The 14,221-nt window shown below is 41.2% G+C and overlaps 1 protein-coding gene across 1 annotated transcript in view; it reads right to left on the bottom strand.

Moving 5' to 3' along the window:
• Positions 1 to 14,221, bottom strand: part of SNX1 (sorting nexin 1) — a 36,386-nt gene that overhangs the window by 8,688 nt on the left and 13,477 nt on the right. Inside the window, exons 4-12 of the mRNA XM_068275642.1 lie at positions 10,929 to 10,995; positions 10,242 to 10,285; positions 8,129 to 8,270; positions 7,688 to 7,766; positions 7,184 to 7,259; positions 6,954 to 7,067; positions 1,668 to 1,761; positions 1,282 to 1,487; positions 991 to 1,134 (exon numbers count right to left, since the gene is read on the bottom strand). Of these exons, the coding sequence (XP_068131743.1) occupies positions 991 to 1,134; positions 1,282 to 1,487; positions 1,668 to 1,761; positions 6,954 to 7,067; positions 7,184 to 7,259; positions 7,688 to 7,766; positions 8,129 to 8,270; positions 10,242 to 10,285; positions 10,929 to 10,995 (966 nt within the window). The remainder of the gene's footprint in view (positions 1 to 990; positions 1,135 to 1,281; positions 1,488 to 1,667; positions 1,762 to 6,953; positions 7,068 to 7,183; positions 7,260 to 7,687; positions 7,767 to 8,128; positions 8,271 to 10,241; positions 10,286 to 10,928; positions 10,996 to 14,221) is intronic.

Genomic DNA, 14,221 nt, shown 5'->3' with positions numbered 1-14,221 from the left:
TCCCTACTGCAATTAGCGCTGTTGCGGACCGCAACGCGTACAAAGATACGCGTTGCCACATATCTACGTGTGCAGAATGCGGCAACGCGGTTTTTTGTACGCGTTACGGCCCGCATCAGTGCTAATTACAGTAGGGATTTATAGGGCTGCACGATTTGGGGTAAAAATCGAAATTGCGATTTTTCTGTTAGAAATTGAGATTTCGATTTATTCACGATTTTTTCCAGTCCAGTCCGGAGCGGCACACACAGCTTCACCAATCAATGGATAGCGATGGTATGACGGCAGCGGTAGGCGGAGCTGTACAGAGCGTACAACTCTGCCTACCGCCTCCGTCATTCCATTGCTTTCCAGCGATTGGAGAAGCTCTGTGCCGCTCTGGACTGGACTCGCCCGACCCCCTCCCCCGGCTCATTTACATATGGAATATGCACTACGGCGTCTCCCCTCGGCGCATAGCGGTAGGCGGACCACGCGGCCAAGCACGGGCACTAAACCGAAAACCGCCGGATACTGACGATCCCTAGATCGTCTTCTCAGGAACCGCGGTTTCGGTTTAAAACCGGAAAATCGTGCAGCCCTAGTAGGGAATGCGTCCAATAATACGTATGGCGGCCGGCCAACTGGTGAGTCGTCAAAAACGAAACTAAGTGACAGCGGGGGACCGGAGGATTCCAGAGCGGTTCCGAGGGCACAGGACTGCTGCAGGGGGCTGGTAATAGCCCCAGGTAAGTGAAACTCTTTACCACCCGTTCAGTTAAGGTTCCCTTTAACTTCTTCAGAAATCCAGTTATAACAGATTAAAATACATCCTCTATTCAATCTATCTGTTTTTTTTTCCTCATGAAAATGCTGAGGTAATACTGGAACATTTCCTCTTCTCAAACACCTTGGCAACTAAGCCCCACATTCTCTTTTATGAAGCAATATTCCACTTGCACTTACATTTCAATAAGCCCGTCTCAAGGCTCACGGCACAGATTTACTCACCTCAGATATTTCATCCTTTGCTTGTTGCAATTTGTCTGGTTTGTTGGCCCACAACAACCGTGCTTCATTCTCCCTTTTTTTCTGCAAATTTGACTGGGCATCCTGCCAGCGTTGCCACGCCTTCATTCTATGATCAAATGCACCCTACAGTACACATAACATAGTAGTCATATAATGTACTTTCACAGCAAAAAGAAAACACAATGTAAAAAATGTTCTGGGTATAACGTAGGAGGGCAACAACAAAAAGCGACACTGCACTAGGTGATTGGGTAATGACAGATTACTCACCCGTACTGCGGACAGTAGGCGGATGTAATCAGCTAGCAGCTCAGCTAGTAAATAGAAGTCACTGTTGGCTTGTTCCTGATGTAGCTGCTCTATCTTCTCTTCCACCTCAGCCAATTGGGACAAGGCTCTGGAAAGAGCGGTGTTGTCCTCTGAGCTCCCCAGCATTGCCAGACTCTTGGCAAACTGAGCAGTATTCAAAGCCAGCTCTGTGATAAACATACAAGATTTAAATTACACTCCATCTACTGCAAACTTACTTTTTTATTACAAAATTACTGTTAACAACCCTTACATAATATTTTACTAGCTACACATTCAAACATTGAGGCAAAGTTCCATTTTGTACATGAAAATGATAAACAGTGTAAACAAGTAAACAAAATCACCTTTCCTGTGATTGACCAGAGTCTCCACCACTGCATGTAGTTTACGGAGATGCTGCTCTTCACATTCCACTTCCTGCAGCTTGTCCTCAAACCACTAAACAGGACAAACATTTGACAACAAATCAATGTACAGTATTCAAGTCACAGTAACCACAAATAAGGTAATCTAATAAACCTAAGCAATACCAGTATAAAAAAAATGTTCAAAAGTGCACACTCTGACCAACCACTAGATAAAATACTTTTAAAAGACACTGAAGCGAAAATAAAAATTATGATATCATGAATTGGTTGTTTAGTATGGGTAATTACTAGAACATCAGTAGCAAAAAAAAAAATTCTCATTTTTATTTTCAGTTATACAGCTTTTTTTTTTTTTTATAACATTGCATCATTCTCAATATTGGCAGTGTACACACTAATCAGCATTCTAAATGTTTTTTACAGAACAGGCAGTGAACTTTTGACCTGTCCTGAACTGTTCTCTGCAAAAGAAAAAAAAACAAAAAGCAACAGCCTTCAGAACACAGAGCTCTCTAAAGCCCCATCTACACAATACAATTCTTTGTGCGTCACGATTCTATTTACGATCCGATTAAATCCGACATGTCCGATCGGGATTCGATTTAATTTGATTTGCCATTGCAAAACAATGGAAAATCGAATTGGGTCGAATCCCGATCGGACATGTCAGATTTAATGGGATCGCAAATAGAATCGTAATCGAATCGCACAAAGAATCGTATTGCGTAGATGGGGCTTAAGACTTTGAAAGTCGTGAAGCTCAATGGCAATTTGCATAGATAACAACTGGAGTTTCTTAGCTCTCCCTGTACAAACAACATTAGACTTATGTCTCTGCTGCTAATGTTTTATTTCTTAGCTGTACTACACCCAGTGTTCTCCCCAGGCTCTTATAGCCGGGTGCTCCACCCGGCTCGATTTGGTGACCGCTTCAGTGTCTCTTTAAATACGCTGCATGACATTCTTTTACTCTATAAAAAAGAAAAAAAAAACTGCAAAATTGATTTAATGAATTATTTCAACTATGTGCTGGTAAGTTGAAAGAAAAAAAATAAAAAGAACAAAAATCAGGAAGAAGTAACGAATTTCTCTCTATAAAAGGCATATCGCATTAGGAGACTGGTACTGTTCTGGCGAGATAATAGTGCTTAACGTATTCCATTGTAGTAACGTGAGACGGGGGTTTTGTAGCAAAGGTTCTTGTGATGCTGCAGACTGTTCTGTGCACCCTGCAAACTATTACAACTAGATGCCAACAGTGTCCTCGTTATAGTGCTGCAAAAAAGACAAATGACTGTGCTGCGTACGTTTGAGACTTTGGGCATCTCAGTCAGCAGGGATGAACAAGCCCTGGCAAACCCTAGACTGTTTTTTTTATAACGCAAAGGCATCTTTTGCCTGATAGCAATGCAATTACTATGTATACTTTCAAGGTATACTATCACATGCATGGAAAAAGTGGCAGCCTGCAGCTATTTTTTCAGAAATCACATCTGTCTTGGACACAGATGTCAATATGCTAGACACATAAGAAAATGTACATAAAATGTGCTTATTTTTTCCATCCAGGCACACATAAAACACAAGCTGTAGTGGAAACGAGGCCCAAAAGATGAAGAAAGTCTGAGGCTAGATTCACAGTGGGACGTTGCGTTTTCATGCCACGTTAAAGTCGCACCGCAAGCTTACAACGCAACGCGCCCAAAAAGTGGCAACGCAGCGTTACCGTCGCATACAGCAGATACAGTAAAAAATACAGGCAATGAAAAGTATGCTTCCAAGTCATTACTGAGCATGTGCAAACAGTCCAACGCAGCTAAAAACGTGTATAACGCACAGCATGCAGTACTTTTACTTAACGTGCAGCGTTAGACACCAACGCAACGTGTGCACTGTGAACAGGGCATTGATTTTTCATTGCAGTGAGTTATTCTGCGTTAAATGCTGTTTTAACGCGCGACTTTAACGTCCCACTGTGAACTTAGCCTCAATACCAGGGTTTTTAAGAAAAAACGTGTCCGATGTGAAGTTGTTGAGCTCATCTGACTACCCAGAAAATCCTTGATTCTTTATGCTTAATGGGGATGAAACATGCATTACCTTGACCCAGAACCCCCCCCCCCCCCCCCAAATAAAAAAAACACACACACAAAAGACACCCATTGGAATATGCAGATCCCCCCATTTTGCTTATTCAGTAGAGTGATGACAATTATTTTTGGTATGTGGATTACTTGCAGAAAGATCAGACTCTTAACTTGACTACATCAACACAACCAGTCGACTACTAAATGCTATGAAGTAAAAAGTGGAAAATGCAGTCTGCGGCAGGAAACTGTACCCAGCCACACGTTGTCATGGTCACCAATAGGTATTAGCAAATAAGGCATCTGACGAGATTTAAAGAGAACCCAAGGTGGGTTTTACAAATCCTAATTGCATACAGAGCCTGGGTCTACATATAATGCCCAGCCATTGTTGCTATATTATCTTCCCCCAGCCCCCCCCCCCCCCCCTGAGCTCTGCTATGCCCCCCAAAGTAAACCGCCATGCTAGCGACACACAGCGTGTTGCCAGCAGGCTGTTTACATGTACACTGTCACTCTCGCCGCTCCCACGCCTCCTCTATGTTGCCTCTCCTCGCCCACGTCCCTTCCCTCCCCGCTGATTGGAGGGAAGGGATACGGGCGGGGAGCTGTGTGTCGCTAGCACTGCGGTTTACTTTGGGGGGCATAGCAGAGCGCAGGGGGGGCTTGGGGGGAGATAATAAAGCAACAGAGGCTGGGCATTATATGCAGACCCGGCCTCTGTGTGCAATAAGAATTTGTTAAACCCACCTCGGGTTCTCTTTAAACCTAGTGACTCCGGAATGGTTCACAAAAATGAAGTTTTGATGCAAAAAAAATAGCCTGACTTTGCAGCCACATCAATTGTTTGCATATGGTTCAGTGCCCAGAGGAAACAGGTTTATGCCAAGGGGATAATGGCCCTGCAGCACCACTTGGTAATATGCACTGGAGTAACTTGGGGGCTGAGCTGAAAAGTTAAAGCCTTTATTCAGGCTGGAATATTCTGGCCATTGCACATAGAACTTTTGCAATATGTTTGTCTTTATTTAATGGGTGGCTGGATTTACAATGCTGAATTCCAGAGTCAATATCAGATGAGGCATATCAGTCTATGTTTATGCCGAACTGTTCCGGCTATCCCAGCGTTCCCCACAGGAAGTAATCAGGGAGGGGCTGGGAAGGCGCATTTGCTTGACCCTGTCCACCTACTTTGTGCTGCTGCACTATTATAGGTGGTGAAGACCACTAGATGAACTTAAGCATTTTTTGGTATTTTTGATCAAATACATGCACATATATAATTTTTATTGTGTCAGATATAGGATATATTTTTTACTTCAGAACTTTTTACTCTGCTTTCATAGACAGGCATAGGGGAGATTTTTTTTAAAGAGGACACCAGGAAGTTCCATATGAATGACTGAAGTGCATGTGATGTTTAAGGTCTAACATTGGTATATTTTATGATATTCTTGCTCTTCAATAAAATAGTAATTTTTCATATTTGTACAATTGGATCCAGCGCTCCATGATGATTACGGTTTTTCTTAGGTTACATTTATTAAACTATAGCAGTGCCACATTGCTTGGATTCTCTTGTTTTGCATATGGAGGCTGATCAATTTATTTCCTTTTAAACAATGCACATTGCTGCTGATCCTTTGCCTCTAATACTTTTAGCCATAGATCCCCAACAAGCATGCACATCAGGTGTTTGACAAGATTAGCTGTATGCTTGTGTCAGGTGTGTGATTAAGACACTACTGACCAGAAAGATCAGCAGGGTTGCCAGGCAACTAGTCTTGTTTAAAAGAAAATAAATATGACGTGAGGGAGCTTCTCAAGCATAGTTTTTATCTAGAACGACTCTTCTTAGAGCAATTAAAACCAAAAACTATACCAAAATGTTTTTAAACGTGGCAAACCTTTATTAAACAATCATTTACTAGAGATCAAATTGTTTTACTGATGAGATCATTCAAAAACACAGAATGGTATCTGAAGGGCAAAACAGGGTGTTACCTAGGCCTCTTAGAAATATAGAACATAGGGGGTGCCACTGGGACGGATGGGAAGAGGACGGATTGTAAGGAACTCATATTGATTTTGTTGCATGTTTGGGTCTAGTTGCTTATTTGAAAGTATAATTACAGAGAATCTAGCAATGGTTGCGCTATATGGGAGACTTTGTCCTGTACATCAAGGTATTGATATAGTTTTTGCATCATCATAACATTTTGTGATTTTTAGTGAGCCCAGCATTTTAAATGTCTTAACATATGTGGAGGGGACAGCCTGATCACCCTGAGTGGAAGTTGCCCTTTCTATTTAATGTGCTCAATATCATGGATTACTCATTTGTACCTCATTAGGCCACAATGTTATCTTGAATTTTCACCCTATGTGACTTAGGCCGCTTTCACAGTGGGACGTTGCGTTTGATGCGACGTTAAAGTCGCACAACGTGCCCATAACGTAGCACATGTAGGTTATAAAATTGGACGTTATTTTGCACTGCGTTATGTTCTCTTGGTGCGCCGTCTTCGTCACATACTGATGGAACGAAAACGGCGCATGCGTTGCATAAAAAAATAAAAAAAAAAAATACATTACTGAGCACGTGCAACACACAATGCAGCAAATGTATTGCTAAACGCACAGCATGCAGCACTTTCTAAATATTGCTACACGGTACACACAATCAACGTGTGCACTGTGAATGTCGCACAGACTTTGTATTGCTGTGCGTTAGTCTGCATTATAATTTTTTATAACGTGTGACTTTAACGTCCCACTGTGGAAGAAGCCTAATCCCTAGCTTTATGTGGATAACTCCTGGAAAAGTGTCCTAGGTAACTCATTTCACTTATTTGCTGTATGGCAAGATGTTTTTGGCTCAGCTGGAAGACTTATTGTAACCTTTGTCACGATAATGCGTTATTGTTTTTGTCCCTCTTGATGTGTCAAAGAGAATTAAAAAAAAAAAAAAAAACTTTGGATTCCTTTAAAATAGTGTCAACATCAATTCCATTGTAGCTCCTACCTGCTCTTTGAGTAATAAATGTGTACCCTTCACATACCTTACCCAGGGCCTTTATAAAAAAAAACATGTAAATAAGAGCGGTGAGACTGGTTTCTTCTTGTAGGCTGGACATTAGTACATACGGAATTTATAAACACATGCTGTACTCACAACATCAGATTCATTCATCTTGATGGTCATTTTGTTGACAGCATCAGTAGCTCTATTGAACATCTTGAGGAGTCCAGCTCCGCTCAGAGCCTGAGTGCTGACAGCACGAGGAAGCTAAAAGAGAGAGAGAGGGGGGGAGATGCCGATCTCAGAAAGAAGAAGCTTACTTTATACACACGCAAATTCTTCTCTTCAGAGAAAACTCTAGAAACAACTCGCAAACAAATTACCTCATCCTTTTCTAGAAATTCACGTACATCTGGATCTTGCAACAGTGCTGGATGGCTTACAATTCTCTGAAGATACCTGCAGCAGGATACATGAGGGTATGTGAATGGGCAGCAGCCATTTGCTTCCAATGTTACTCATCCCTGATCCAGAAAAATACAGACCTTATTAAAGTGTGCAAGAAGGGAGAGAAAGTGCCCAATCTGGGTACTTACTTCAGTGGAGGGAAGCCTCTGGATAATCTAGATGCTTCCCCCATCCCCCCTCGCCATTCCAGTGCTGGGATCCCTAGGAGCTCACACCTGCACAGTAGCACGGAGGCAGCTTTTTCTGCCGAGTCTGAGTGAGGTGTCCCACGACTGCACAAGCCGTCCTACACCAGCACAGTGAGGCCAGGATCGTTCAAGCTTCGGGGGGTCCCAGTGCTGGAATGGGAGGTGGAAAGCCTCTGGAGGATCTATATTTCTCTCCTTAGAATCGCACGGATTTGCTTTAAGGTTTCATACCTCTCCAAAGCAGCCCGTCTTCTTTCCAAAAACTCAGCTGAAGAGGAATCCTCTTTCCCAACCTTCACTTTGGTCATACCTAAAGAAACAATCGATGTACTTTAATGAGGATATTCCTTCACATGCATTGTTCAAAAATGGTTGTCCACAATCTCTACAATATCTTTAACAGTCACAATTCTTACCATGTTCAAAAAAAAGATTTCACAATTCCTTTGTTTTCAAGAATAAATCCCCTGTATCATGGGTTTTGTAATTGTTTTTGGCGCTTGTAATCTATAGCCCTGGCTAATTTAGGGTACAGTGCTGCATAATCAGGATATTAATAATACCGTACAAAAGCTAAAATAACTTACTGCGGTTACAACAGACAGGAAACAGCTTTATCTATGAAAACATTTTATAACAGAGGGAATGGAATGTTCTGTCAGCACTACCCACCTATAAGGCTTTTCTCAGGAGGTGGAGCCACAATGAAGCCATTCTGAGTGTGCTTCTCTGACAGCTTCTCATACAGGCCCAGAAAGTCACTGAACCGTCTTTTCACAGTGAAATGTTTGCTTCGGAACATGGGCAAATTGGTCTGGCATCACAAATAGAAGAAAGCATTATGAGGAATGGAAGTAAATGCGTGTGTGGTTACTTAGAGGCAATTACTAATACAAATGCTAAGGAGCTGCTTATAGAGACGTTGGGCATCACAGCTTTTCTGAACTGATAAACGGCATCAAACAGGCAATATAAGGTTCACTGAAAAAAAATATAAATGTTAATGTATACCTGAAGTGAGAGGCCTTTGGTAGCTGCCATATTTATTTTCAAACAGTACCAATTACCTTGCAGTCCTGCTGATCTATCTGGCTACAGTAGTATTGGAATCACATACCTGAAACAAGCATGCAGCTAATCCGGTCAGAAACATCTCATCTGCATGCTTGCTCAGGGTCTATGGCTAAAAGTATTAGAGGCAAAGGGCCAGCAGGACAGCCAGGCAATCTGCAATTTTTAAAACAAAAAAAAAAATATGTCAGCCTCCATATTCCTCTCACTTCAGGTGTGCTTTAAAACTAAACTCAAGCCAAAGCTTGGGTCCAAAAACAAACAAACCAAAAACCTAAGACAAGGGAAGGCCTCTAGATATAGAGGCTTCCCGGGTCCTACTTGCATTTCTGTCGTTTGTAGTGACCCTCCAGAAGATCCAGGTTGTGCTCCTCTTCAAGCACGACGGGTGCAGCAATGCAACCACTTGAATACAACTGTGCCAGCGCATTCACACAGAGCCGCTCATGCTTAAAGAGGAGTGCAGCCTTATCAGTTTTCCAAGCCCTTGTCGGAAAACTGGGGGGGGGGGGCAAAATGTCACCATAGGAATCCAGAGGCTTTTCTCTTCTTAGGCAAGTATTTCTTTTTTCACCTCAGCTTCAGCTCGGGTACACCTTAACACCTTAAAGTTGATATTTGGGCACATCAGTTTTTTTCCTCAGGTGAAGTCCTGACTCACTGCTCAGTAATGCTCTGTAGAGGGTTGCTTAACTTTAGCAACATTTTTTATTTTTTTAATAATTTTGCAACGAGGCGCCATTAAATACTCTCTTAACTTCAGTCTGCAGATACTATAACATTTTTTTTTCTTGTCATGGCAACAATATATGGATGGGTGTTAAGTATACCCAGAATTCTTTCCTCTCTGTATCATTGGTTCTTAAGAGTGCACAAAAAAAAAAAAAAAGCTATATTAGAATAATATTTTTTCAGTCCACCAACATCTTGCTGGGTTTACTGGAATGATATACAGTACGTAAGTCGGCAACTTCCTGTATTTGGCATATAAAAACGCAGGGACTGTTTCCTCCCAATTTTGGGGGGAGAAAAAGTGAATATTGTATGCCAAAAAATAGTGCATTCACTCCACTAGTAAGAGGGTCCCCTACACATCTATAGGTGTGCTTTCTCTGTATAAACAGCAGCTGAAGTAGTCCCTCTCATATCAGTAATAGCCAAAAGCAAAAGCAGTTTTTTTCAAATTAGTATATTTAACACTTCAAAGAAGTGGCCTGGGAGAATGTCAGAATCATCATAGGTATGTCTGTATAACACTGCTTGTTAAAATATCTGAACTACTTAAAGGTGATTTCATGAGGACTATTGTTTTGCTGTGGAAAGTGGCAATATATGACAAAAAAAAAAATCAATCTTGAGAAAGATCTTTATTTTAATGCTTGAGTTAAAAATCACACAACTGCTCCAACAGCATTGCTTCAGTTCATAGGGAAGGGTACATTGGTGATACTGAATCACAAAATAGGGACATGCCACTACAAAAGCATAATCTACAAAGCTGACAAAGCAAATTTTTATTTTACCAGTTTAAAAATTGGAAAAAATTATTTTTGAAGAAAAAAAAAAAAAGTCACTTGTTCCCACAGAATGATCTTTCAAATTTTCAGGCCGTTCATAATGGCGAGTCATATGAAAGTCAGGAGTTCATAAGTCGGGGACCACCTCTACAAACATCTTATTGCCTTAGAAGATAACCTGTATTTCTGCTGCTTACCCGGGTTGCAACATGATAAGCTACATATGCGTTCATTCCATCACCTAGGGCAGAAAATACAGTGTGTTAGACATTATTTCTGTGTTAAATTTGTCAAGTTTTAAAACGGAGGATTCAAAACCCGACAGGCACAGATGTTTTCCTAGACCTGTGCAGTTACTCAATTGCTGAGCTTCTTTTTGTTTGTGGTCAATTCTAAAGAACCCGATCTGACGACTTGGTGTATGGGTACAGGGATAGAGGCAGCCACTGGGTGGAGCTGCCATCAGTGCTGGAGCTGGCTGACTTATCTGGCATGTTGCTTACCCCCAAGTGAGCCAAGGAGGTAGGGTTAGAAAGGCACATATATTTCTGTGTGCAGAAAACTGGCGTTCATGTCATGAGAGGTTAGAAAGAGGCTTCCGAGGAGTCAGGGATCCTGGTTCCAGCATCATCCCAGCCTGTCAAGGCTAACAGCTATAGTAATGGTTTATTGTGTATTTAGGTTATATTGAGTGCTAAGAAACAAGGATCTTGCTAAAATAAAAATGGTAAAAAAAAAAAAAGAAAGTTTGCAAAACTAAATAGGAAAATATTTACAGGGCCAACCTACGCGGATTCTATATCTCTAAACATTTTATGGGGGAAATCCTGCACTGTTCTGACATCTCAAGATACACAGTATTATTCATCTTCCAGTACACTCACCAATCTTCTCTGGATCTGTGATATTGATATTAAGTTCAAACTGGTCTTCTTGCTCTTCCTCTTCTAACTGGGGAAAGAGACAAAACAGGTTAAAATAAAGTACAGCAATATATGCAGTTTATGCTTAGAACTGCTGAATTCTGACAGTTTCATTCATTGACAGCTTTGCTAATGTTGCTGTCCCAGTCAAAGGTACCTAAAGAGGTTTAGCATTTATAGATTGTCACAATCACCACATTACAATTGGCCTATATATGCAATTTAAATGCACTTTAATAAATTAAAAGTATTCAATTGAAATTATTATGCAAAGAACTTCCTGAAATTCCATTTGTTTGGGCATTAAAGACTAAAAAAAAAGCTCTACATAAAAAGGTATCAGTTATTCATCTAGTTAGCTCCACATCCAGGTGGATGAAAGCTCCAGAGACAATTGGAACAGCTCCAGAGAACATTTAAAGGGCAGATTTAACAGAGGTAAATACCTTATCATTGGCAAAACTATGAGAAAAAGGACAAAGCAGTTCCACTTTGTGGTAAAATGCACAACTATTACAAGGCTATAAGAAACTTTTTGTCTAGGTGAACTTTCAAGCTGGGAGAACTCTTAACGGCACAAATTTGTGGGTGTTTATGGCGGTTTGAGGCACTCTGTATTGCTGGTTGCATCTCTCACATGTTATTTTTTAGGAACAGTCACCATTTTTTGGGGTGGGGTGCATTATATTCAAAAAAGAAACACAGAGATAAGTAGAATGCTGTTCATTTTTAAATCGAAAAAAAATAATTTGCGAACAGATGCAAATGACGTGCAATTCCCAAACAGGCCATTGACTTCAATGGCCAGTGGAATTGTGCCCATTTTGCCATGTGATATGCTAACACTTGGCAAGAGGAATTAAAGAAAAATCTGCCTATTTTCCTAATTTTTGCCAGAAAAGTGATCATAAACCCCCCTTGTTAATATGTGCGGACAAAAGAAAGCCTTAATGGTCCAAAAAATAAAAACAGTTATAGTTCGGCATTAAGGAGTCACTGTAAAGACATATGGCAGGATGAAGTTAATTATTCAGGATTCAGAATACCCACTTTTAAGTTAAATATCCTGGTTTCAGCATAAGAAACTCTTCCTATAGCTATATATTGCTAAATATTGGTATGTAGCCCTGCCTTCCCACTGAGGCTAAGGCCACATACACACATCAGACTATAGTCTTTGGAAAATGAAAGATCACAGACCAATCTTACCACCCTTTATGTAGTATGAGAGCCATACCTTCCCAGTCTTTTCTATGGAGCTGAACTCCACATCAGACAGAAATCTTTGCAAGATGCTGCACACACAGATGCTGTACAGACACAAAAGATCTGTAGCTGCAAAAGATCTGTTCCTGCCAAAAATCCATTCCTGCAAATTGCAATGATAGTCTATGAGATCTGCAGATCATCATACACACATGATTTAACTGACATTCATCTGCAGATCAGATCCACCAGGATGGATTTTCAGATCTGCAGATGATTGCTTGATCTGCAGATGAATGTCAGTTAAATCATGTGTGTATGATGATCTGCAGATCTCATAGACTATCATTGCAATTTGCAGGAATGGATTTTTGGCAGGAACAGATCTTTTGCAGATACTGATCTTTTGTGTCTGTGCAGCATCTGTGTGTGCAGCATCTTGCAAAGATTTTTTTCTGATGTGGAGTTCAGCTCCATAGAAAAGACTGTGTAGAGTATGGCTCTCATACTACATGAAGGGTGGTAAGATTGGTCTGTGATCATTCATTTTCAAAAGACTATGGTCTGATGTGTGTATGGGGCCTAAGGCTAGGCTGTTTATTGTGCCAAATTCTCCCTCTCAGAGTATTTTGGGAACCCAGAACTCTTTTCTAAGTTCCCCAGATTTCACCTGCCAGTACTAAATATGTTGCAGTCTGTGAAAAATTTCAGAATGTAAATGGGCAAACACTGATTAAATAATTTTTAAATTAAAATTGAAAAAAAAAATATAGAAGAAGAAATTGTATTATGTTATTTTGACTACAGTTCCTCTTTACCTTTACAGGACCAGAGTTTTATACCCCTCTAGTGACCACGTGCTTTCTTTACAATTCAGCACTTAACTTTAACGATTTATTGCTCAGTCATACAACATGGCACCCAAATGAATTTTACCTCCTTTTTTTTCTCACTAATAGAGCTTCCTTTTGGTGGTCCCCAAATGCTGCTGCATTTTTTTATTAATTAAAATTGATTATTTTTTTTAAATTAAAAAAAAAAAAAAACTTTAATTATCAACTCCCCCAAATTAGCCCTAGACTATGCATATACACTACATTATACACACATGGGCATCAGCCTATGTACGGGATTAGAGATTGTGTGCACTTAGGAAGGACAGTTAAGTGACCGGGCTTTCCTGTACAGCGCTGCACACATTTTGCTGTTTTTTTTTTCATGACATAACAGCCTGCCAGCTCCGATCATGGGCTGGCAGGCTGCATTCTGTCCCCCGCAAAGTGCAGTACAGGGGACACTCACTTAAGCAATCGCTCGTTCCCTGCTAATCAGGGCCGGGCCGAGGCATAGGCTGAAGAGGCTCCAGCCTCAGGGCGCAGTGTAGGAGGGGGCGCAGAATTCATTCAGTTGTCATTCCTAATTGTGTTTGAAGCAGAAAGAAATAATAAAAGGGGATACATGGCAGTGACTGCAAGCCAGATAACTAGATATTAAGGTGTTGGGGAGGTTGTGGGCCCTGTGGCCCTCTTAGTCTAATAGCAATTAGTGTGTCACGGCTGGGGTGGGAGGGATGGAGGGGTGCACTTTGCTGTCTCAGCCTTGGGTGCTGGAGGACCTTGTCCCGGCTCTGCTGCTAATCTCACTAGGAGCGAGATGACGCTATTCAGCATTAGGTGGTCCCCAGAGAGCCACGCTCCCACCTCCTATCGGCGTGATTAAGACAAGCAGTTATATTTCTGCATTATTTCGCAAAGCAGTTAAGAAAAGCAGTTACCGGTATGTTGCTGTATTAATACAGGAAGCAGTTTAGAAAAACAGTTATACTGTATTGCTGTATTAACCACCCTGGCGTTCTGATAAGATCGCCAGGGAGGCTGCGGGAGGGTTTTTTTTTAATAAAAAAAAAAAACTATTTCATGCAGCCAACTGAAAGTTGGCTGCATGAAAGCCCACTAGAGGGCGCTCCGGAGGCGTTCTTCCGATCGCCTCCGGCGCCCAAAATAAACAAGGAAGGCCGCAATGAGCGGCCTTCCTTGTTTTGCTTCCCT

Source organism: Hyperolius riggenbachi, chromosome 3, assembly GCF_040937935.1.
Source record: "Hyperolius riggenbachi isolate aHypRig1 chromosome 3, aHypRig1.pri, whole genome shotgun sequence".
Lineage (NCBI taxonomy): Eukaryota > Metazoa > Chordata > Amphibia > Anura > Hyperoliidae > Hyperolius > Hyperolius riggenbachi.
Note: the sequence above shows the minus strand (reverse complement) of the source record. Positions and strands in the feature narration are given on the sequence as shown.